This window comes from Panthera uncia, chromosome B1 (genome assembly GCF_023721935.1).
Source record: "Panthera uncia isolate 11264 chromosome B1, Puncia_PCG_1.0, whole genome shotgun sequence".
In the NCBI taxonomy this organism is placed as follows: Eukaryota; Metazoa; Chordata; class Mammalia; order Carnivora; family Felidae; genus Panthera; species Panthera uncia.
The window spans coordinates 57,752,302-57,778,412 of NC_064811.1; the positions used below are offsets into that span (position 1 = coordinate 57,752,302).

Consider the following 26,111-nt stretch of genomic DNA (forward strand, 5'->3'; position numbering starts at 1 on the left):
GAGGACATTAAGCGATGGCGGCAGTACTATGAAAAGCCTTGTTGCCGATGACAGAGGGAAAGCTATGAAACCTGCCAGTGGATCTACAACATGGAAATGACTCGCAAGATCAACTTCTTGATGTGAAAGAACAGGTAGATCAGTGGCAGTGCTGTTGAGGCCTATCCACCTGTATCCTTCTATCTCAAACCCCATTTTTTCTTACCTTTTTTATAATAAACTCAATCATGTATATGCAAAAAAAAAAAAAGTCTAAAAAAACTATAGGGGGGAGAAAAACATAGCTATACTTCTAGAATGGACAGATCTGATGATCAGCATCTTAACTAAGTGGCTATCCTTTCTATAGCTAATAGTGAAACAATCTTCAGTGAATGCCTCCTGATGTAATACAGTGTGAGGTTCAAAACATCACCCATTTGAAGTTCCTGCCAAATGTCTGACTTGAATGTAATCATGGACTAAGGAAACAGATGAATCTAATCAATCATGGACTAAGGAAACAGATGAATCTAATCTAAAATGTGGGACATTCTTCAGAACAACTGGACTCTTCAAAGGATTCATGTCAAGAAAAACAAAGGAAGGTAGTGAGATTTTAGACTGGGGGAGACCACAGAAACATGGCAGCCAAAAGCAATGTGTGAACCTTGACTGAATCTTGGATGAAAAGAAAAAAAAAAGAAAGAAACAAAGAAACACACAGGCACAATAGTTATATATGGGAGGATGGTACTACATATTGGTTGGTATTGTCTAATTAATGTTAATTCTCTTGAGTGTGGTATTTGTGGTAGAACTGTGAAGGCAAACATGCCTGTTTTGCTGACCTGAATTGAGTAGTATTCCCAACAGACTCTCAAATTAAACTTCATGCTAACTTTGGCTCTAATCAACTATACACTCCCCAAAACCTCAGTTCCTTTATAGAGCTGGCCTTTTTTTCCTACCCTTCCACAAAAATAAGAATTTGTTTCCTTTTTCTCTAAATCTTAATTTTAGTCTTTCTCAACACACTACCTAGAATTCACCTTGTTTTGAAAAGTGAAGTATTTTCAATAAATTCCAACTATCATAAATATGAAATATAAAAACATTTCCAATGCATTGGCATATGATGATCTTTTAATTCTAACATTTCAGTACTCAAGAGAAATTGTATTATTTTGTAAGTACACATAAATACTTCCATCAGTCCCCAGCAAAGAAACATTTACTGACCATGTTCATTACATTGTATTCACATGTCCTAGGAATAGGTAAAAATTACATCCAGTTCCCATTAAATTTAGAAATTTTTAGTCCCTTCAATAACACAGATCAGGTTAGCAACATTTCTGCAAAAGGCTGAATAGTAAATATTTTCAGGCTATCATTAAAGCATGAAAGTAGCTATAACACAATATGTAAATGAATGGGCATGGCTGTGTTCCAATAAAACTTTACTTATGAACACTGAAATTCAAATTCCTATTTTTTTGTGCCACACAATATTATTTAAAAAATATTTTTAATCATTAAAAAAATCTTACACTATTATTAAATCTCAATTTTAAAACGTAACAAATGTAAAAATAGGCAGCAGGCCATTTTTGGCCCATGGACAATAGTTTGTCTATCTCTGGTACGGCTTATCTTTAATTACTTGAAATGTTCACATCAAAATACATAGCTCTAGAGGCAACTTGGTATCCCAAATTGGACAATGCAACAGAAAAAGAACATTATTGGAAAAACCGGTGAAATCTGAATAAAGTCTGTAGTCAATTGTACTATACCAATATTAACTTCTTAGTTTTAAAAAATAAAGGATTATATAAAATATTTATACTAGGGGAAGATGGGTAATTACAGAAGAATTCTTCTATAAATTTAAAACATTTCAAAGTAAAAAGTTAAAAAAAAAAGCAATCACTCACAACTAGGAGATCTTTCTTTAAGTTCTCTATAAATACCAGCATCATATTAAATGATAATAGAGCTTTCCAAGAAAACATATATTTGATATTGTACTTTCTATTACAGTAGCCACTAGCCATATGTGCTTATTAAATATTGAAATAAGGCCAGCTTAGAGTCACAATGAAAAACAGTATGGAGACTGCACAAAAAATTAAAAATAGAACTGCTATATATAAACCAGCAATTCCACTTCTGGAAATATAGCAAAGGAAACAAAATCATTAACTCAAAAAGGTATCTGCATTCCCATGTTCACAGAAGCATTACTACAGTAGCCAAGACATGGAAACAACCAAGGTGTCCATCAACAGATGAATGGATGAAGATGTCGTGGGTGCACATGCATACATATGTGCGCGTGCATGCGCGCGCACAGACACACACACACACAGACACACACACACACACAGGAATATTATTCAGCCATAAAAAGGAAGGAAATCCTGCCATTTGCAACAACATGGATGGACCTGGAGGGAATTACAGTAATTGAAGTCAGACAGAGAAAGGCAAATACTGTATGATCTCAATATGTGGAATCTAAAAACAAACAAATGCATAGAAAAAGATCAGATTTGTGGTTACCAGAGGTGGGAGAAAGGGGAACTGGAGGAAGGTGATGAAAAGGTATTTATAGGATAAATGAGTACCATAAGGATGTAATGTACAACATGATGACTATAGTTAACACTGCCGCAGGATATATATGAAAGTTGTTAAGAGAGTAAAATCCTAAGAGGAAAAAAAAAATCACAAGGAAAAATAATTTTTTCCCTCTTTTTTATTGTATCTATATGATGATGGATGCTAATTAAACTTATTACAGTAATCGTTTCACAATATAAGTCAAATCATTATGCTATACACCTTAAACCTACACAGTGATGTATGTCAGTTTTATACAGTTTTCAATAAACGGCTAGTTTGACCAAGAGGAATTTCTAATTTTATTCAATTTTAATTTGAAGAGCACATACGATTAGGAGCTACCTTATTAAAACTATGTGGCTCTGTATTTTTCTCATTATTTTTTTTATTTTCTTTTTTTTATATTTATTTATTTTTGAGAAAGAGACAGAGCATGAGTGGGGGAGGGACAGAGAGAGAGGGAGACACAGAATCTGAAACAGACTCCAGGCTCCGAGCTGTCAGCACAGAGCTGGACGCATGGATGGTGAGATCATGACCTAAGCCAAAGTGAGACGCTCAACTGACTGAACCACCCAGATGCCCCTGTTTTTCTCATTATTTTAAAAACAAAAAAGACAGAAATGAAATCAAATTTTAAAAAGCTTTATTACTTTTTGAAATAAACCTTTTTTAATTTTAATTTATTAAAGCAAAAAAGACTGCTTTATTTTGAGAGAGAAAAATATATCTAACGAAGAAATTTATCTGTGGGAAATTCAAGATAAAGTCCACTGTGGCTTCTAAAAAGACTTTTTTGAAAAACGTCATACTTGGAGCACCTGTGTGGCTCAGTCGGTTGAGCGTCCTACTCTTGGTGTCAGCTCAGGTCATAATCTCAAGGTTTTGTGGGTTCGAGCCCCGCGCTGCCAGCATAGAGCCTGCCTGGGATTCATTCTCTCTCTCTCTGCCCCTTCCCCACTTGCGCTGTTTCTGTCTCTCTCAAAATAAATAAAAAAACTTAAAAAAAAATAATTAAAATATAAAAACCCATACTCAACACATCTAATACTCAAAACAGCATTTAAGTGAACTAAATACAACAATCTCTATCTGGCCCATTCATGGAATAAAAATATTAGAAAATGACCAAGAGTTTTCCTATCACTTGTATAAAGGAACAGCTGCAGAATGTTAGAAAATACAAACTCACCTGAGGGACTTGGAGCGGGTCTCTGTAATGGTGGTCTAAAACCTGGAGCTTTGGAAGTATCAGACTGATGTAAAGGATCTGAATTTGGCAAATATGAGGATTTTCCTGATAGCATAGATTCTGGCGTTGACTGAGATGAAACAACAGATCCTCCCCAGAAGGCATGAGCAGAAGTAGGGCTGTTTTCAAACAATGTGCTAAAGGGCCCAAATGGTAAGGGGGCACTGAAATTGGGAGCAATAGGCTTATTTGCTGGATGTACTGAATTTTGACAAGCACTTTGTGTACTTAAGGTTGAAGGTAGCTGGACAGAAGAGGGAACACTGTGAGGTCTTTTAATGTGATTGACACTTAGGACTGCAACAGATGAACTCTGCACTGGAGCTGGATTCTTGTGAGGGGCCGTTGTGCCATGAGAGGGTGGTCTAATAGCAGGGGTTTCCATTTTAGGAGCAGGCTGGGAGCATCCCATTTGTGTCTGAGGCATAGGGTAAGTCACTGGGGCAGTAGAAGGCACCGCCACTGGAGCAGAACTTGTTGTTGCTAAAGGAGGAACAGTCATTCTAACTTCCGGGGGAGGAACCTGAGACTGCTGAAGAGGTGGTCTTGGCTCCTGAGAAACAGATCCCGGAGGTTGTTGCTGAGTAGAATGAACTGATGAACTCCCAGAAGAACTGCTGCTGTTTGAAAGTCTACTGTTTGCTGTTTCTACTACTGGTGGACTACCTGCTTCCTGTTCAGAGGAAGATGCCCCTTTATTTGGAGATGCTGTTCCACAATCCAAAGGGCTGTTTCTAGAAACCCCTCCTGACTGGGCTGGTGGTGATGGGGAAGATGGGGATGATACTGGGTAGTGTTCTTTGGCAGTAGGCATAGGATATGTGGCATTTGTGGGTGCAGTGCTGTTGTTGCTTGCTGTGGTTGTGACTGTTGTGGTGGTGGCATTGGATGTCTTCACAACTGTGACAAAAAGCTGCCTTCTGACAGAAGGTGAACTTGGACTGCCATTTGTAGATGTACCAGGCACCGTTGAAGCTGATGAACTGGTTGTAGTTGTTGGACTTGAAGTTAAAGAACCTGCTGAATTCACCTGAGAACCACTGCTATTCTGATTGCTATGGCGAGGCACCATGTGAGGCTTAGGCGAGTTAGTAGCTCTGGCAGGGCTCAAAGGCCTGACAGGAAAAGGACCCCAAGTGGATTGAGCTGGTGGAAAAGTACCTCCAAAGTGGGTCATGGGCAACCTTGGTGGACGGATCTGCTGGAAAGTCTGAGCAGCAAGCAAAGCATGTGCAAACTGTGGAGGAGGATATGCTAATGGAAGAGAAACTGGAAAACCAGGCCTCACATTATTCACTGGGTTCTTAATGGTTTTATGAGTAGATGCAGAAGAAATTGCAGGCACCGTGAGTGCTGTGGCAGTTTGAGATGTTGATGACAGAGCTACAGTCGTCATTTTAATTCCCATTAAGGAACTGTTAGCAGCAGTGGTGGTAGGTGCTGATGACCCTATTTTGGAATTTGCTGAGGAGCTTTTCAAACGATTCTTTGGAATAAGTTCATCAATTTCTTTGTCTGGATCCTTGATCAGAGCATTGATCAACTGAGTTGCCTGTCTTGTTGATTCAGTGCCACCCCTGTAAGTTGACCAAGAAGAAAAAGTTAGGTCCAATTTCCCCTCCTTTTTAATAGGTATAGCCTAAATTCATTTGTGTGAGTGTACACATACATACAGAGAACAAATAACAAAGGTTAGGCAGCAATTTTCTGACTATTCTTGAGGTATTCTGCAAACAGAGCAATAAACTGGCCTGGTATGCCGTTATATTTTTCAAAGGAATAGTAAACGACTTCAAAAATGCATTTTGCTATTGTTTCCTTAGACTAAGAAGTCATTTTCCCATCGTAAAATGCATTACAGTTAGAAAAACCACTGCATTTAAAAGCCTATGTAATCCATAACACTATAATTAAACAGTTGGTCAATGTTAAAAGCAATATAAGTAAACAAAGAACAATAACAAAAAAACTGAGTAAAAAAAATAGTGTTTTATTTTAAGTCCCGGTACCTAAGATGACCCCATCTATGACCCCCACCTCTGACTAAACTCTATTAGAATGATTCTCATACTTCCTCTGAAAAGATGTCTCAGAAGGAGAGAGGAATCCTGACAGGGCCAACAATGGGCATCAGGTCAAACCCTAGTGTTAAATCTTCAGGAAAATATTTGATTGCAAGGAAAGCCTTATGGAAACCCTAAGGGGGAAATTACTCATAGAAGGTATCTGCTTCCCTCTTGTCTAGATAAAGCAGGTTGGGACTACCCACCTATCCCAGGAAAGGGAAAAACAAGATAGGAGAACAAATACAAAATAGAGATGGCTAACTGCCTCCCTTAAAGGTAGACTATATAACTATCAGCTCCTAAGGGGCACCTGCCTTTCATAACCAAACTTATGATTTCTTAGAATATCCTATCTTTATTTAAAGGGGATTAAGGTACAGACATCTTCAATGTAAGACAAATACCCATTTCAGGGTTAAATCTATTACTGACCTCATAGTCTAAGGATACAACCTCAGAATAATAAATCTCAAAAGTTAATTTAAGGGCAAAAGGGAAACCTACTGCTTAAAATGGGTAAGAAACCTATTCCTTAAAAAGTCTCAGAATAAAATTTTAAGAATGTTGTATGAACAGTTTATGTAAGGAAAAGATTATCTAAGCCTCTGTCACACACTCACAAAAGAAAAATTCTTTAGAGCCCTTTGAAATATTTCACAAGAGCATATGAATTAGAGAAAAAAACTGTAAAGGTTTTCTTCTCAAACACTAATCAAATTCCCATTTAAAAAAAGTATGCTATTAAACACAAAGTTCCAGTGAAAACTCAAATGCTTGTATTTCATTAAAGTATAATGCAGTAAAACACAAAGAGAGAAAACAAAAGAGACAAAGTTTTGCCTTATGGTTATTATCCGGTCTCCTGTCTTGTCTTTCTGCTTATCAATATCTATGTGTGCACCAGTGAACTCCCGAATGGCATTAATATTACAGCCTCCTCTTCCAATCACTCTGGATATCACAGTTGATGGAACAGATACTTTCTTTGACCTGTTTAAAAGTTGCAAAGGTAAATTAAGATATATCACTAATATCAGTGGTTATGATTAAAATATTGAGAAGAGAGGATTACTAAAATACATTTCTATAAACACAGAATAGATTATTGTTGAGTTAGCCTCTTCTATCTATTCTTACTCTAGGTGATAAAAGACAACTAAGTGACAGGAGAGAGAAAAAATGTGAGAGGTCACGTAAGCAAGCGCTTTTATCATAGCTTCTCATCTCATTACCAAAGATGGTTTGGTTTTTTGACTTTCATCATTTGTTAATATCTATAAAGTACATACTATGTAGACATGCACTGTGTTAGTGCAAATACTAATGGCAAATAAGACAGACATAGGTTCCTGCCCACATAGACTGACTATGTAGATACCAAGTAGGAAAAGAACATCATGCCACGAGTGCTCCAATAAGGTATCATGAAGATACACTGGTTGGGGCACCTAATCCAGCCTAAAGAAACAAGTAACGCTTCTTGTGGGCACTTCTGGGTGTTTGACTCACATTCTTTTTATTCTCTAATATGTAACTGAAAGGATGATATTAAAAATGCATTGTTACCTTGTATTATTTTAGAGGCATCAGAAGATGAGCCAACCATGCTTTATTGAAGAAGCAAATTATTTATTTAGAATGGTAGATTAGATATTAAATTAAAATGTTGTATTTTTTAAAAGGTAAGGTATGACCCCTGTACTTTTATATACATAACTAAGTTACTTAATAATTCCTTTGAAGGGAATAATAATAAGTCAGTGATCATTACTTTCAAATTAGTTAAGAATTTCTTAGTATACCACAATATAAAATACATGGAGAAAAACTGAGTTACCATACTTTTGTATAGACATTACTCTAATGTTGTGATTTTGGTTAGTACAAAATTAGTGTGTGTACGTGAATGAGTGCGTGTGCGATGTGCATGAATGTGAGAGAGAGACACAGACAGAGATGAAGATAGAGATGGTGGTGCGGGGAGGCTTTGGTCAAAAATATGAAAAAAAACTATACAGTGCATTGTGGGATTAATAGGAATAAGTTTGGTTCATCACAGCTCAATACTCAATACTCAAATACTCAAAACTTTAATTTTTTGTTGGAATTTGTGGGAAGTTCTTTAAAATAGGTTATCAAAGATTTACAATACATCCTCTGTGGGATCTTATGACCTTTTAGTTTCTGGGATACTGTTTTACTTGTTTAATATACATAACATTAAAAATTTCAAGCAAACTATAAACAAATATTTTAGTCCTAAAATTCTTAAAATAAAGATATCCTGTGGTTTACAAACAACAATAGTTTAAAACCAATACTTATTCATTCTTCAAATACTTACAAGTATGTAAAAGATACCACATACTGGGCTCTGAGATTACCAAGTTGAGTACTTGAAACACAATTTATCACCTTAAAGTATTTACATTAGTTTTCTACCAGACAGCAAACACCTAGGGTCAAGCAGATACTGCAATTATGTAACTTTTTAATGTAAAATCTCCTAATTTTAAAAGCATTTATATCCAATTGTTTTTCTCATCTACAGTATGGTATAGGCTGTCTCTGTTGGCTAGATTCAGATTCAGCCTAGGGCCACCCGTTTCTTTGCAACCTTTGGAATAGTTGGAGGAATCTAACTGTAAGGTAAACAACATCTCACATATAAAGAATGAGAAAAACAAGGAACAGTCACTCACCTTCTTACAACTTCCTTCCATCCTTCTTCCCTCTTTTGTCCACGCTTAGGACTTGCTACTGTTAACTTCCCATTTGGAGAGGAAAGGGGAGACGGACCAGATTTTGTGCAAGTAGACAGAGAATTACTGGTCACTTCATTGATAGTCTCTGACAATCTTTAACAGAGGGGAAAAATACATTAAATACAGAATATAGAGTTTTAAATAATAGAGGCAATCTATTACATAATTTTATTCTTTTATTTTGGAGTAAATATGGTAAACAAATGAAGAACTTATTTTTCACTTTTCAATATGTAGCATAATATGAACAGACAATTTTTAAGAAGATACTATCATGAGGTCAAAATTAGCAGAGATGAATTACAGTAATAACCCCTGAGAAACCATAGTCAATACTTTTCATGGGCTAAATTTAACAACTAAAATAAAGAAGTTACATAGTAAAAATAATTTTATCTTTCATTAACACAAAACTTAAAAAATAGCTTATTCTCTATTAAAATGAAACTGTGACTTCTTTAGCACAAAGACAAACCCTTACTTTGCCAATTAATTTGCTTGCTTTACTAAAAAATTCAGCAACAAAGCATTTCATGATGATACTATAAATAATAAAAGTGAAAATTGGGACTTACTTTATTGAAGCCTTTCCAGAAACAGATTTTCTCTCCTCCTTTGGAAATGTAACCAGAACTGATGGCTGCTTCTTGCTGGTCATCGTGGTAGTCACCACAGCAGGTGAATGATTGTCACTCTTTCGGCTGCTGTTGCTGTTACTACTTTCATCACTGCAGCTGGAAATCCTCATGTTATCACTGTCCCCACTCTCGCTGGTACTGCTGCTCTTGGACTCTCCATTTACCTTCTCTGGCTGACTATATGAGATTGGTAGTGGATCATCAAATATAATCTGAACATTTTCTGGAGTAATTTTATTTTTCCTGTTTTTCCTCTTTGAACTGGTTGTGGTTATGGTATTATTTCTTTTACCATGGGAACCTGCCAAAGTTGTCCAGGTTGCAGATATACCTATGGTAGTAGTGGTTGTGGCACTTGGAGGCTCTGTCAAGACTTCAGGCTCATCTGTAAAAGTAGTAATACCAAGTTAGACAGTTCTAAGTGATTCAAAATATATTTAGCTTTTTTTTTCTTTTTTTTAATGTTTATTTACTTTTGAGAGAGAGACACAGCACGAGCCAGGGAAGGGCAGAGAGGGAGACACAGAATCCAAAGCAGGATCCAGGCTCTGAGCTGTCAACACAGAGACTGATGCGGGGCTCGAACCCGCAAACCGTGAGACCATGACCTGAGCCAAAGTTGGACGCTTAACTGACTGACCCACCAAGGAGCCCCATAGAATATATTTAGCTTTAAGCACTTGAAGAACAATAAAATCAGGAGTAACTTTGCAACTATTAGATGACAATTAGATGTAAAGTCATCAATCATTCCAGCATTCATTAGTAATGAAATAGATATGATTGATCTCCTCTCTGTGCTAAGTCCTAAACAATACATAGTAGGCAGTTATTTGGGAAATGTGAACAATTACTGTATATCACATATTATATAATTATTAAATTTCTCAGGTATAATAATGTTATTGTGGTTATATAAAATAATGTTCTTTTTCTGGGAAATACATATTCAAGTATTTAGTGATGATTCTGCATGGGGTGCCCAGTTTACATGTAATCTATTCAAAAAGAAAGGAAAAAAAACAAATTGAACTAATGTGCCAAAAATACTATAAAAATCCAGGTGACATACAGGTGTTTATCATACTAATCCATAAACCTTTCTGTAGTTTGAAATTTTTCAAAATAAAAGGCTGGAGGAGAGGGAAATTACACACACACACACACACACACACACACACACACACACCACACACACACACACTACATATACATTTGGTGGCTTACTGGCAGTGGTTTCTCCTCACAATATTTTCAATATCAAATAATCTTTTAGTTAGAATCCAGTTAAAATAACTTTCTCAGTTTGAGAAAATTCTAAATATGTTTAAGATTATCAATATTATGGAATTACACTTAATTTTGTAGGTATAATAAATGGTATTGTGATTATGTAACCAAATGTCATCCTAGGATAAGTGTTGAAGTTTTGTAGGTACAATGTCAAGATGTTTGCAACATACATTCAGATAGCTTAGAAAAAATATATACATGTTTAGAAAGAAAAAAAATAAAGCAAATATGGTAAAATGTTTATTTTTAATATCTAGGTAGAAGGTACTCAGGTGTTCATTTTATCATTCTTTCAATTTGTAGCTCTGAAATTCTTCACAATAAAAAGCTAGGGAGAAGTCAATAAATGAAAATAGCACACAATACTTAAGGGCTAATGACAGAAATCTACTTTTACCTTAAGTTATTGATATTTAAGGAAATATCATTTTGAATACAATGTATTACACAAATCAAATTAGATGGTAAGTTAGAGAAAATACCTTCAACTTTATGCTTTTCTTTTTCTTGAGCAGCTTGGAGTTCAAAGTTCTCTTTATTTTTGGCTTCGATTTCTTCTAGTTTTCTTCTTTGCTCTTCCTTTTTCTTTCGTCTCTTCTCCTTTCTCTTTTCTCTTTTGGCAGCCAAGGCCAGCCTCCGGCTTTCTTCTCTTAACTATTAAAGGATAAATAAAACAGATTTACTTTGTAAAAAAAGTTGTCACACAATGTCATTTTATCATAAGAGAACTAGAATACCATAAAATTCAAAGTCATCTAGTTCAATTTACTGTTTAATCAAGATTATAGTCGAATCGCTGTAAAGAGAAAATAATATTTTTAAATGTCAAGATCCAATTAATGATATAAGATAATCTAATTTTAAAATGGATAAATGACAGATACATAGCTTTCACAATCACTAAAAAATGTAAATTAAAATAATAAGTTACCATGTTTTATTCATTAATTTTGCAAAATTAAAAAAGATAACATGGATCAACACAAGTTTGGGAAAATGAGTTCCTTCCTATACTGCTGTGGGTATAAATAGGTGTATTTTAGAAAAGGTAATTCAAAAGCCTCCTATTAAAATTACAAACTGCTTATCCAAAGAATTTATTCTATAAAATAACCATAGTGAAAAAATAATTTCTATTGCAGAGCTGATTATAGTGGCAATAAATGGAAACAAGGTAAATCCATCAATGCCAAGAATGGGGGTAATAAATTAACAACAGTACACATTCACAAAATACTAGGCAGCCATTAATGGGGCAGCTGGGTGTCTCAGTCAGTTAAGTGTTTGACTCTTGGATTTTGCCTCACATCATGATCTCATGGTTCACGGGTTTAAGGCCCGCATTGGGCTCTATGCTATATCAGCACCGAGCCTGCTTGGGAATCTCTCTCCCCCTCTCTCGGCCCCTCCCCTGCTTGCACATTTTCTCAAAATTAAAAAAACGTGAAAACAATTTTTTTAAGTGTTCTATACTTGGTAATATGCTCCCAAATTACACTGGTTAGAAGAAAAGAATGCACATGGCTGTCCAATGATCTCACTGGGAAGGGAACCTGTTATGTGGCTCTGTTTGTAGAAATAGAGAAAAAGGCAAAGAGGATACAAATAAAGCTAATGACTACTCTAAAGTGAGCCTGGAGGAGGGGTGGCAGAAAGATGGTGGCTTTCAATTTTATTTTATATAACTGTACCCTGTTTCTATTTGTGAAAGTGGGCACTTAATGGTGTTACTTTCATAGTCAAAACAATGAGTAAGAATAAAAGTATAACATCTCTTAATAAGTGACATTAACAATTAAATTTTCCTCTTTGATTCATAAAGTGAGAAAATCATCTTCAAACTGTTTTCTTTCCTTGTCCTCTAAAAGATGTTTTCAAACTGTGTATTCCCTGCCCATAATCTAGTGTTTTGTGTATTATGTGTACATTTAAATATATGTGTCAAAACAATGACACTCAGTTTATGGAAAATGTCACAATATGCTAACTAATGAAACCAGAGCTCAAATATAAGCCCAAAAGACAAATCATTTCATTCTTGTTAAATTTTTTAAGGTTTTTGCTTTTGCTGGACTTTACTGTCGTTTCAAATTATGTCTGTTAGGTACCTGAAAGTTTCTGCCCACCTTGAAAGTTTTTACACCCTGGGGCAGTGCACCATAATTACATTCTCTCTGGTGAAGAGAAATCTTTTGCTCCTGAAAAGGGAAATAATTAAGGAGACTCTGTAGAACACTGCTACTTTCTCAGGTAGAGGGATTTCAGGAAAGAATACAAATGGAAGTTAAAGATACAAAAGTTGTCTGCATGGTAGCCCTAGAAAGTTTTGCTAGGCCTCCAGAAGCACACAAACTCCAGTCTGAAGACAAGTGAAAGAGGAGCTTTTGACCTTGCAGAAGGACTGGAAAGAAAAAACTGCTGACCTTCACTCCTTAGATCATTACATGGGAGGAGGAATAGTATCTGACTGGAGAGTTTGAACGAAGGAAGTAAGCATGTGTGACTCTGCTCACTGAATCCTTGCTTTAATGGAGCTAGCTGCCTGCCCTTGGGAAAACGTGCATTCTCCCCGCTGAACTCTAGTGAGGTTAGCCTGCCTAGCTGACTTTGTCAGATAAGCTTAAGTTAAAGAGGAAAAGGAGGAGTACAAAGTGGCGTGAAGGATGTGCCAAAAAAACTTTTCAAAGCAACCGTTTCCATAAATATGTATTAAGCCTCTTCTGCGCTCTCACTCTCAAAAATAAACATTAAAAAAATTTAAAAAATATATTAAGACTCTCCAATTCAGAATTAGGAATAATAAAATATACTTTATCTGTGTCATGGCTGTATGTACAGAAAAGCCTTGACAAAGGCTTATGAGCGATCAAAATAACAAGCGAAACCCACTGGTTAAGCCAAGGATGGATTTTTGGTTTGGCTGGATTTTTTATTTGTCTAGTGGTAGGAGATCATTGTGACTGGTATCAAGGGGGAAAGAACTACCTTAAGAATAGAAAACTTTAGGGGCGCCTGGGTGGCTCAGTCGGCTAAGAGGCCGACTTCGGCTCAGGTCATGATCTCGCGGTCTGTGAGTTGGAGCCCTGCGTCCGGCTCTGAGCTGACAGCTCAGAGCCTGGAGCCTGTTTCAGATTCTGTGTCTCCCTCTCTCTGACCCTCCCCTGTTCATGCTCTGTCTCTCCCTGTCTCAAAAATAAATAAAACGTTAAAAAAAAAAATTAAAAAAAAAAAAAGAATAGAGAGCTTTAAATCAGAAAGCAGTCATCTAAACCTATTTGGCCTAGATGTGGGTAGGGGTGATGGGCTGAGGTAGACTAGTTTGTAGGTGTAGCTGGGTCTTGGGTATGCAAGTGCCCTTAGGGCTTACAGAATTCAGTCAGTGGAGACTGGCCCTTTGACAACAGTATGTCTAGCCTTTGACAACAGTAAGTCTAGATTATCAGACTCACAGTAGAGTTCAGCCCTAAAGGCAAGGTATTTACTCGTTTCTACATCTTATAAATTCTAAGTTTTATCTAGTATTTTGATAATCTCATAGATTCTACTAACCCTTTCGACTCACTAAAAAGTGGGGCACAAATTCAGAGGTCCTAGGGAAACTCTTTCTGAAGGACAGATCTTAGACTATGGCTGTGAAAGAACCAATAGAGGCATGAAGCTCTAAAAAATTAAGCAGAATTAGATAAGATAGATACATATTTATTAAGAGGCATCATAAGTTTGCAGGAGGTATATGAAACTAGTGGATCACCAAAGGGAAAAAGTTATTAACTATATGAATATGTATTTATGTGTATGTGTATGTATGTGTGTATGTGTGTGTGTGTGTGTGTGTGTGTGTATGGGATATCCAATATTTAAAAGGAAGAGCAAATGAGACTTTAGGAAGGCATAATCAGGCAGAGGAAGACAATCAAGAGAAAAATGGCTTCAGTGAGAAGAGTTTTATGAAGGAAGGTAATCAACATTGGTTAAGTATCACAAGTATCAATAAGGACTGAAAATAAGTAATAGGATTTGGCAGTTGAGATGCCACTGGTAACCCTGCTATAGTTAGTTCATTGCAGTAGTGAGGGAGTAGGTAAATGGTTCGAGGACTAAAAATTTAAAAAGTAGAGGGTGGCAGGGTGGCTCAGTTGGTTAGGCATCCGACCTCGGCTCAGGTCATGATCTTGCGGTTCGTGAGTTCGAGCCCTGCGTCGGTCTCTGTGCTGACAGCTCAGAGCCTGGAGCCTGCTTCGGATTCTATGTCTCCCTCTCTGTCTGCCCCACCCCAACTTGTGCTTTCTCTCTCTTTCTCAAATATAAGTAAACATTAAAAAAATTATTAAAAAAAATTAAAAAGTAGAGTGAACAAGACATAGATTATTCTCTTAAAATATCTGGAAAACAAAATGCTAAATTTGAGGTAAAGTTTCATTATAATAATTACCTTAAGTTGCAGGCAGAGGGTAGGAGTTAAACAGTAGACACTAAAGATAAAAAAGTATGGGGGAGGTGGTAACAACTGATGCAAGGTCCCAAAGAGAACAGATGAAAACAGAATAAGCCATGAAGACTTAAGAAAGTCTGGAGGTACAGAAAACAGGGTTAGAAATTCAGCCTACATCCTCTATTTTCTCACAAGGTACAAACCTGCACCTCACTTCACTTACTGGGGAACTGCTATATGTTTTTCAGTATATGTGGGGGAAGGGTAGAGGCTTTGAAGAAAAGAGTCAAGTTGTAGAATAACCTTATTGTGGAAAAGGAAAGGGCACTACTAACTGGTGATTTCTAATTGAGGTTTAGGAAACAAAGTGATATTTGAGAGTTAAGCTTTTTAAGGTAAAAATTTAAGAATTTAAGAAGTAGTAGTCCAGACTAAAGAGAAACCATCTGCAAATTTGGATATATGAAAGTGAACAAGTTATGTGAGCAGTAGAAAACCACAGCGAGTGATGAGCCTGGAGGAGTAAGCTAGGAGGACCCGAATATTTGGATTTTCCCAAGCAGACAACTAAGACAGACGGAAAGTTTTTGAGAAGGGTGTAACGCGATTCCACCTGTGTATTAGAAAACTATGGAAACTGTGGAAAAGTTACATTGGAAAGGAGAAAGACTAAAATGAAGGCAAAAGGTGACGGAGGCAAAACTATTTATTTATATAGGGAGACTATTAAGCCTACTGCGATACTTCAGGTATCAGGAGTGATAACTGAGAGGAAAGGAAGAAACAGAGACTGCCAAAGCTTAGTTAAAGGTGATGACGAAATGTAGAGGGTTTAAATGTGCCAGGTGCTGGATTAAGTTAATTTACTACATGAATTCATTTGATGGATGTAGTGAACGGGAAGGGAAGCAAGGGTAAGTGAGCAGCTGAAAGTGATATCAAGATTTCATTACTGACTCATAGGTACTGACACCAATAACAGAAAAAGAGATCAAGGAGTATTCAAGGGAAGGGAAGGGAAGGATCCAAGGAAAATCTATTGATAATCTGCTATATATTAAGCATGGTTCTAATCTTTTAGGACTAGTCAGTAAACCAGACAAAATATCCTTACCCTCATGAAGCTTATAAAACTAACATTTAGTTGGGGGGAGGCACATAGATGACAATATGTTAGTTTTCAAAAAGGTGTTAAGTACAATGTATAATACTGGAGAAGGGGAAGAGAAGTATGTATATGGGGACGGGTAAGGGGGTTTGACTTTAAATAGGTAATCAGTGTTAAGTCTCACAAAGGTAAAGTTTAAGTGAATATCTAAAAGATCTGAAATATTTCAGGCAAAGAGAACAGCCAATACATAAGCTGTATGTTCAAGCAGGCCCCTGTGGTTGAAAATAGTAGAAAAATGACTTTGCAACAGAATATCAGAGGGTCTGTCTGATCACCTTGGTGTCTCAAAGACTTTATCTTTTAGTCTGAAATAGTGCTGTAGGGTTTTGAGCAAGAGTGTCAGATTTGATTTAAATGATTTAAGAGGATGGAGAACAGACTGCTGAGCAATGGGAATCAGGGAGGTCAGTTAAATAACTACTGGGTAATACAGGTAAGAGATGATATTAATGACTTGAACCAGGGTGAGAAGTGATGAAAAGAGACTAGGATTCTAGATACAGTTATAAGGCAAAGGTAACAAGATTTTCTAAGACAATGGAGGATAGAGAGGAATCAATAATGACCTCAAGGCTTTTAGCATAAGCAGTTCCAAGACAGAGTTATGGCTCTAGGGTGGGCAAAGATTAGGAGTTGACATCGGAAATTGGTATCCAAATGGACATGTTGAGTAACTAGTAGGAGATGAGACGAGTTTAGGGAAGATATCTGTGCTAAAGATATATTTTTGGGATCAGCTGTTATTTATTTAAATTTAAGAAGCAGGATGAGGTAACCAGTGGAAAAAGATGATAATGTAATGAGCCAAGGGGCTTGCCAACTAAGAGAGGAGAAGAGGAGGAAGTAGCAAAGAAGACACAGAAGGAACATCCAGGGAGGTAAGAGAAAAACCAAGAGTGTGTAGTGCAATGGAGGTCAAGTGAAGAAGTAGGTCAGGTATTATTTGGCTCCATGAGATGAGGATAGAGCACTGAGCACTGGGTTTGGCTACATGAAAGTCAATGGAGACCATAAAAGCGTAGTTTTGGTGGAGTTGTGAGAGTGGGAGCCTGACAGGAGTACATTCAAAAAGAAGGAAGAATTGGAAAGAGCCAAAATAGATGAGTTTGCTGTTATTGTTTGGCTGCAAAGGGAAGCAAAGGGATGAGTTTGTAGCTGAAAACTGGAGACAGGGAGTGGAGGAATCGAAAGGTTTTTTGAGATTGGAGAAATAAGCTTGTATGAAGATGAGAATGATCCACAAGAAGAGGAAAAATGATATAGGACAAAGAGAAAAAAATTGCCACAATGTTTTTGAGTAAGGGTGACCAGATCTAGTTCAACAGATGGGGCTGGTTACAAAAAAGTTTATTTAGTAACTGGGAGGAAGAATATGGGTAGAAATTGGTGGATGGGGAAATGGGTGGGGAAAAGTCTGACAGTTTACTTTTGATGCTCAGTTTTCTCACTGTAAAATGTAAGGTCATTAGTTGAGGATAAAGGAGCAGATGTATTGGAAGTGAGGATAAAGGAGAGAAAGTAATAGTGGTCTTGATAAGTGGGAGAATGAATGAAATTAGGGAAGCACAGTATACTAGGTAGCATTAAAGGGTTCACTGTCACCCATTTAAAGTAAAATTTGTCATCAAGTGAATGTTTTTTTCCTACACGTTTAGTTAGTAGGCTACAGGTGGGAGTGAAATAAAAGAAAGAGTAAAGAACAGTGAAGGGTGATAGAAGTGGATCCTAAATTTTTTGGTAGACAGGGTTGTCAGGATTGTTGGAGGTAGAATTCTAGAGGGAGTAAAGCTGAAAAGATAATCAGAGAATGAAATGTATAAAATTAAGATTATGGGATGGGCATATTAAAAGCTTCAGGTATAGGCAAAAAAGCCCAATGGAAAATATCTAATAGGAATATTGTAAAACTACACCCTACATAGGTAATGCAAGTTTATAAGGAAAAAGATAGGGGGAGAAACAATAAGTAATAAAGTACAAGGGTGAAAGAAATATATCAAAAATGCAGATCAACAGTATCCACTAGGATACCAACAGCCATGAGTATAACCTAGTTGTTAATTGCCTAAGAGAGCAAGCAATTAACTGTAAGAGAAGTCCTCAGTTTGACCAGCTAAACTGCTCCAAAGCAGGGACTCTTCCACATAATAAATGCTGAGTAAATATATGTTCACTGAACAAGGATAAGAGAATCTGATAAATATAATGGGCGGTATTTTCAGCAGCAGTTTTTACAAACCTATTAACCAAAATTTTCAAATTAGAAAGGCTGATCAGAGAAGCACTATTATACAAGCAATAAATTACCTATATAGAACATTCAACTTGGACCAGACAAGACCAACTCCAAGATGTTCTTAAATCAGAAATGGTGGAGCCAGAATATACTGTGTCTCAAAAGGCAAAAGAATAAAAAAAGAAAAAGGTATTTTCCCAGACATAAATAATAAGTGAAAAAAGTGAACCAAACCCTATCAGATACCAATCTGATAATTTTTCAAACAGAAATACTGGGGTAGAGTTTAGGAGAGACGTACCTCCTGTGTAATCTAGAATTTTACCTCTACACCGCCCCCATTCAAAATTGTTTATAAAGTATCAGTGCATGCAGCAGAATCAATTTACATCTAATTAACTTACGATGAAGAATTATTTATTAGTTTGAGTTTTAATATTATGGAAAAATATGCAGTGACATTTGAAAGCAGTTCCTTTTGACTTACTTTAAATCTGAGGCTCTTGGAACATCAAGGTTAAGAAATGTTGGAAAGAAATCAAGAAAATGACACCTGTGTTGCTGATAACAGTAGGAAAATATTTTGGAATTATATCAAATTTAAAATATATTGACCCAAGTGAAGAAACTTTATAAAAATAAAAACACCAAAATATAAGGAAATATGTATAAGGATTTTATAGTAACATTACCTGTAGTGACAAAAAACTGGCAACAAACTTACTATGGCATATATTCTACAGTTATTTAAATCACTAACAACTGACAATATCCATCAATTACTGAGAGAGGAAAAAGCAAGTATTAGAGCAATGTGTTCACATGACCCTTTTTAATAAAAAGTATCACCATCTCCATATGTGCGAATATTCATTCGCTCAAGAAATATTTATTGAGTGCCTATGACATGCCACGCACCATTTTGTGATGCATACATTGTAGTGGTAGAGAGAGTCCAATAAGATAACTAAATAAAATACATTTCAAACGTTACAGAGTGAAAATAAAGAAGGGAAGAAAAGTAGCAAGAGTGTTTGTGGAAGGGAGACTAAAATAAGAGGCAAATGAAGCGACATTCAAGGCAGAAGTCACAGGAAGAGCAGAAGAGGATGGTCTGTATGGATGGAGCAAAGTGACCAAAAGTAATAAAAAAATAAGATCAGAGGTGTAAGAAATATTATAGGTGGGCATATCACATACAGTCTTAAAAGACTTTGTAAGTAATTGCAGAAGTGCAGACTTTGTTACCATGCCAGGTTTTTAGCTTTAGTTATCTTACAATGGTGACATGTTTTTCTTTATGCATATTTCAGTTTAAATTGAACACATTATTGTAATAAAGAAAAAAAACTGAAGTTGACTGAGAACAGATATCTTTAAAAAGATATCTCCTATAAATGGCCTCCTGTCTCTATAATCTACAGGTATGCACTAAGTCCCTAGATGTATTTAATGTAATGTGTAAGTACCAAAGGCATGAAGAAATTAAAGATTTTATTTAAAAACAGATTTTTATGTCTCAGTTGTAGAAAGGATGCTTTCTAGATTTGATAAAAATGCAAAAAGAAACAGTAAGTATCATAATATAACTTAGAAACAGAAGAATTCTAATGCAAAAATAGGAGAGTAATGCAAAAACAGGATATTATAATACTTTGTGAAGAAAGAACTAAAAAGAACTAAGAGGTATGTTATGGTCAGTTAAGGAACGAGTGGGACCCTGGGAATTTGGAAGGAAAAAACTGGGTTCGAATCCTACCCTAGCTTAATCAAGTTATTTACTTCCCATAGATTTAATTTCTCCATCTGTAAGAGGAAGGGAGTAATACTTTTTTTAGTGAGAAGACGAAAATAATACATTTTATCATACAAATTGGCCCTATTATTTTGCTCGGTATTTAAGAGGCATTAAATATTAGATAAAACTGAATATGAAAACAGGTCAAGTAATAGTTATAATAACTATCTACCTCTCAATGTGCTCATGTTGTTTTAAAATTTCAAAATGGATGGGGCGCCTGGGTGGCTCAGTCGGTTAAGCGTCCGACTTCGGCTCAGGTCATGATCTCGCAGTTCATGAGTTCGAGCCCCGGTGGGCTCTGGGCTGTGATTCTGTGTCTCCCTCTCTCTGGCCCTCCCCTGCTCACACTCTGTGTCTCTTTCTCTCTCTCAAAAATAAATAAACATTAAAAAAAAAATTAAAATTTCAAAATGACCAAAAAGTGAATTTGTTTGATCAGAAATTAAACCAGAGTTTAAAAAATGAAGAACCTCCAGTATTAAGTATATTTTCTGAAAAATAATAGCGTATTTTCACATTTAAATTAGAACAAAATGGGGGTGCCTGGGTGGCTCAGTCAGTTAAGCATCTGGCTCTTGGTTTTAGCTCAGGTCATGGCCTCATAGTTTGTGAGATTGAGCCCCGAGTCCAGCTCTGTGGTAACAGCGCAGAGCCTGCTTAGGATTCTCTCTCTCTCCCGCTCTCTCTCTGCCTCTCCCTGCTCGTGCATGCACAGTGTCTCTCTCTCTCTCTCTCAAAATAAATAAACTTTAAAAAAATAAATAAATTAGAATAAAATGTTGAGAATAATTCATATTTTGTTTATGTAAGTTGAAATACACAGTTTAACAAAGTCAGCAAGTATAATAAAAAAGGAGCTGACTCAAATCAAAAAGATTAAAATTATCACTCTATATCCTTTATAAATTTAAACAGTAATATTAAATCTGAAGCATTTTTAACCTTTTTAAAAAAGATGAAATATGGCAGAATATGTATTCCATAATATTCAATGTCAACCAACTCTTTTCTTGCTGTGATTACTATTTGCATTACATTCCAGAATGCAGAGTTATTGACAGGAAGGGGGAGAAAGAAGGAACTATGGGACTGTCAAAACCAAATGTTGTTTGGAGTATTTTACTGCCCGTGAGAATAGGTGGGAATGATGTTGTTCTGCCTGAAAGAGAAAAGTACAAAAGAAATCATCCATTTAAAAAATGAACTCATTAAACATTCTACCAAGTGGCTGTAACTCACTGGTTGGTTATGTGTTGGTAATGCATTTGGTACTCTGATAAATCTGCTGGCAACAAATTACAAGGATCAGTGAAAGATCAATTTGGATGGGGATTAAGAGATCATTCATTCGTTAAGACTCAACTTGATTATTAGAGGCTAGGTTTTCTGACTTCCAGATGAATGCAATTCCTATAATAAAATTTAGTTAATTTGATTACAAAGAAAATTCTTTTAATGATATTTAAGATAGTCATAATTCAATTTGAACCAAACTTGAGGGAAAAACATGTACATAATTTAAACCAAAAACAAAAGACAAAATGAAAGAAAAATAAAAGATAACAGATTACAAATTAGGGAGAAGGAAAAGGAAAAAAGTTGGTATTTTTCACATGTAAAGGTTATCATTACCTTTTCCAAGTCTAACTCTTCTAATAAAATGCTGGCATTTTTGTTTGCTTCAGCAGCCTGTCTATCTTTGGCTTGTACTATTGATTCCATACAAAGATGACACTTCTTCAGCATCTCCTAAAATAAAAAATTAAGATGTTTGCAGCCTCAAAACACAATTCACATAGAGAGACTCCTGAAAACACAAAGATATTTAATTAAGGTACTTGAATGAACATATAAGCAATAAACATCAGTGGTAGGGCAAAAAAGGGTAAAAACAAAACCATAATCTAAATGGTATATGTTTTTTAAGTTACACAAGCAAAGAGCCTCTACTGTCCTTCAAAATAACATCCATGTGACTGGTATTTTGGAAACTAAAATTACTCATTCCTAAAATTTCAATGTAAGAAATCATATAGCAAACACAGCTTCAATAATTTATGCCAGCTGGTTAATGGGCTGAAGGGAAAGGTCAAAGTCAACAAAGAAAATGGGTTTAAAAAATTAAAGAACTTAATTGACGGGAACTGTTTCAAGTATTTAAGCTTTGTTGCTACAACTTCCTGTGCAAGAATCACACTTAAAGAAATCACAGACATGGGTACTTACATACTTTTCTCAGTGATTTCATTCTCGGGACATACTATTTAACAGGAAAGGGCTATTTCCCTATTCAACGAAAGCCTTACTTTTAATCTCCCCACCCCTCCAAAAAAATCCCACAAAAAACAAAAAACAGTGGTATCCAGGAATGTTAATTATCATAGAGAAATGTACAGGCGGGAGAGACCATGAATTAGCTATGTTAAATAAAACTCATGAAAAAAAAGTGATCACTATTATGTAATGACTGCTGAGCAAGACATTTTTAGATTTATTGACCTCTTTGCATTTTCAGACACATGTCTTAGGATTTTAGTCAAATGTTAGTATAAACCCCAAATTAAAACATCACCAGGGGAACATCTCAATTAGATCTCTAATAGGATTTATTTCACTTTCTCTACTTTTTCGGCAAAAATCCTAGCCAATTCATTCTTAAGCTGATAATTACTCCAACTTTTATATTATATCGAAAACATAAAGTTTCCTTGCCCATGACTATAAAAAGTACTATGCTCAGTTTTAGTTAGGTCTTAGAGAATGTTTTATTGCTTCATTAGGTAACTGAATAATCTGAAGCACCTTTTAAATACAATACTGCATTCCCAAATACTAGATAAATGAAAACTATTACATATCACACATTATTGCTTAGACTAAGACTTTTTTCTTAGCGTGAGATACACACACACACTTACAAAAAAACCAAATGAGATCCCTAGCTCATATACTGAGATGAACTTAATCACTATTATTACCTTATCAGTGATGGTTGCTATGTATCTCATACATTCAGAATCTGATGGAAACTGATTGACTTCTTTGACTAAGTAGCGCACCACCTTCACATGACCCTAAAAAACAGATACCAATATCAGATTGAAAACAGACTCTTAACAGGATTCAGTAAATCTATAGTCTTGTCTTAACTAAGATTACTTTGACATCAGTGCCACAGAATAAAGTCTTAGATATCATTTGCACTGTAAATGAAAAAGAGACAAACTTTGGTTCTGATAAGTTAAATCTACACTGTTCATTCTCATCCCACCCCTCCAAAACAGTACAGAATAACCTGATCTAAAATTCTAAACAACACTGAATGAAAAGCCAACAAGCCAAAAATTAGTATGAAGAAATGGGGATATGTCTGGAAGAAAAAAAAAAAGTTCATTTGTTTCTAGTTAATTCATACGTGAGCATCCTATTTCAATTCTAAGCCCTGAAAGAATAGAAATAACAATTTTGTTCTTTCAGATAAAAACTAAAAGCATAACACTATACTAGTAGTACAAAAGAAATAAGATACACTTTCCTAAAGCATGAGCTATGATTATATTATTCACTGTAACCCAGTTCACTAAGTAAAGCTCAAAACTTTTAGACCAGGACTCAAGAGACTCTAACTTTCTCCAATCTATACTATTGCTCTCTGAACACAATTCCTATGAATTAGCTAGTTTTGATAAACAGACTGTTTATATTTAGTATATTTCCCTATCTCTTCCTTTTCATCTACATCTTTTTAAACTATTCCTATTCCTATCTTTTAATGAATAGTTCAATGCCATTTACATCATTTCTTGATAACTTGCCAACACTTCTATGGTATTTAAATTATATGGGACACCTCACAGTTACCTGACTTTGTATGTGGATCTTACTCCCTCTTATTAAATCATATATTTCTTTAAAAACAAAAAAAAAATGCAACTGCTGTACTCTGTACAATGTAATAGGCCAACCATTACAGTAACACATGGTAAATACTAAAAAATAAATAATGGGATGAATACAAAAGAATATAAAAGATAAACACTGTTCTTAAGGAATTAAGCCTATTTGGAAAGAGAAGACATATGCGTGATAGAGTAGTAACAAGATAATTTTTGTCAAAATGAACGATAAAAATAACAGATTGTAGAACTTCTACAATGTTTAGAGGATTAAATGTCCTGCTGTGAGCTCAAATAGGATTGGAAGTGTTTTTGTAGAATGGGAGATTTAAACGATACACAAAGAATGAATAAGTCTGGAAAAATAATGAAGAATATGGGTATTTCTGAGATGAGAACAATGGTGACGTAAGAGACGGTAACAAACAAAAGACCAAGCAAGGAGAAGACTCCACATCAGAAATTCAAAATAGGGGATGAGCTCTAACGGCACCAGATTATGTTGGTTTTGACTAACAAACTAACATTGCGTTTCAAAGGATGACAGAGACTGAAGGGAGGAAAAAGTTCTAGAAGAGGATACTAATATAGTGGAGTGGTTAGGAAGATGAATGATATGTTACCTTGCTTGGAGAAGACGTAGTGAGAAAGAGGAAGAGAAAGAGAAAGAAAGAGGAAATAACAAGAGATTCAGTGTCTAGGCAGTCTAGAATACCTAGGGACGAGGTGGTACAAAGCACAGACAGAGAGAATAATAAGAAAAAAAAGAAGAAATATGATTTCTTGCAATTTATATATTAAAATCTTCAATACAACAAAATAATTTGGAACCTACCAAGGGATTTTACCTACCTGTCTCAAAATGACAAAACTTGAATTTTAAACACTGAACAGTAATCCAGTTTTCCTAGTAACAAATTAAAGCTGAATTTAAGAGACCAACCAAATTATTAAATCACTCTGTGCTATGCATTATAGGAAGAGAAACAAAGTTTCTCTTTTCACAAAATTTATTTCTACTTCTGAATGTAGTTCATTTGATCTTCAGGCATTTCAAAATATTGGTGGCTGGGTTTTCATTATAGAATTCTCTTGTTCCTAGTAATTAAAGCAAATGATTAAAAATAAAACCAATTTAAGTTAATTTTTTCCCTGCTGTGCTAATACAAGAAAACATTCATCCATAAGTAATTAGTTACTTTTAATTGGATTTACATTTTGTGTGAAAGATTAAGATTGCAACTAGATTTTGGAAATACTACTTAGAACTACTTTTTAAAAGTTTACTTAGCTTAACTTATCAATATGGGTAATATTAATGGTTTTTCTGGGATACCTGTGTCTACCTTTCAGTGTTGCCATCAGTGATTATTTGCTTATTATTTTACTGCTTTCATCACTACCGCTAAATCCTAAAATGAGACTCTTTAGTAATCACTAAACTATACATATCCAGAAAAGTTGAAAAACATCCAAGTGAATGAGGATGAAAGACTTCTACCTTCCTAAATGCTGCCATCAGAGGAGTTATCTTGCGGTTGTCTGCTGCATCCACATCTGCACCTGCTTGTACTAGTAACTGAACCACATCAAGGTGTCCGCCATTTGCTGCTAGCCACAATGGAGTGTTCCCCTTCTTATTACGTACATCAATGTGAGCTCCCCTAAACGAATGACACAGGTATTGTTTAAAATAAATGGAATGACACAGATAACGATAAAAATCAACTATTAACATATGAAAAATATTCTGTAAAAGTGAAATATTAGATATAATATTCAAGGACTTAAATACATTTTTCTCTCAAAATTACAAGGAATTTCTAACCATCAAATTTAAAAGTCTTCAAATTAAAAAACAACTGTATACTAATAATTGCTTTTCTTATTTTAATGACTGCATAATTCTGGGTTTCAATCCTGAGAAAATGTGAAGTTTTATTTAGTGAAA

At 35.4% G+C, this 26,111-nt stretch overlaps 1 protein-coding gene across 5 annotated transcripts in view; it reads right to left on the minus strand.

Annotated features, from left to right (window-relative positions):
• The window catches only part of ANKRD17 (ankyrin repeat domain 17), a 163,063-nt gene that overhangs the window by 12,289 nt on the left and 124,663 nt on the right, over positions 1–26,111 (minus strand). For all 5 annotated transcript variants that reach the window (XM_049630614.1, XM_049630613.1, XM_049630617.1 and 2 more), the window contains 8 exons: positions 25,662–25,824; positions 23,243–23,338; positions 21,897–22,013; positions 11,107–11,278; positions 9,269–9,716; positions 8,631–8,786; positions 6,769–6,918; positions 3,803–5,439 (listed from right to left, as the gene is read on the minus strand). In XM_049630614.1, the coding sequence (XP_049486571.1) occupies positions 3,803–5,439; positions 6,769–6,918; positions 8,631–8,786; positions 9,269–9,716; positions 11,107–11,278; positions 21,897–22,013; positions 23,243–23,338; positions 25,662–25,824 (2,939 nt within the window). The remainder of the gene's footprint in view (positions 1–3,802; positions 5,440–6,768; positions 6,919–8,630; positions 8,787–9,268; positions 9,717–11,106; positions 11,279–21,896; positions 22,014–23,242; positions 23,339–25,661; positions 25,825–26,111) is intronic.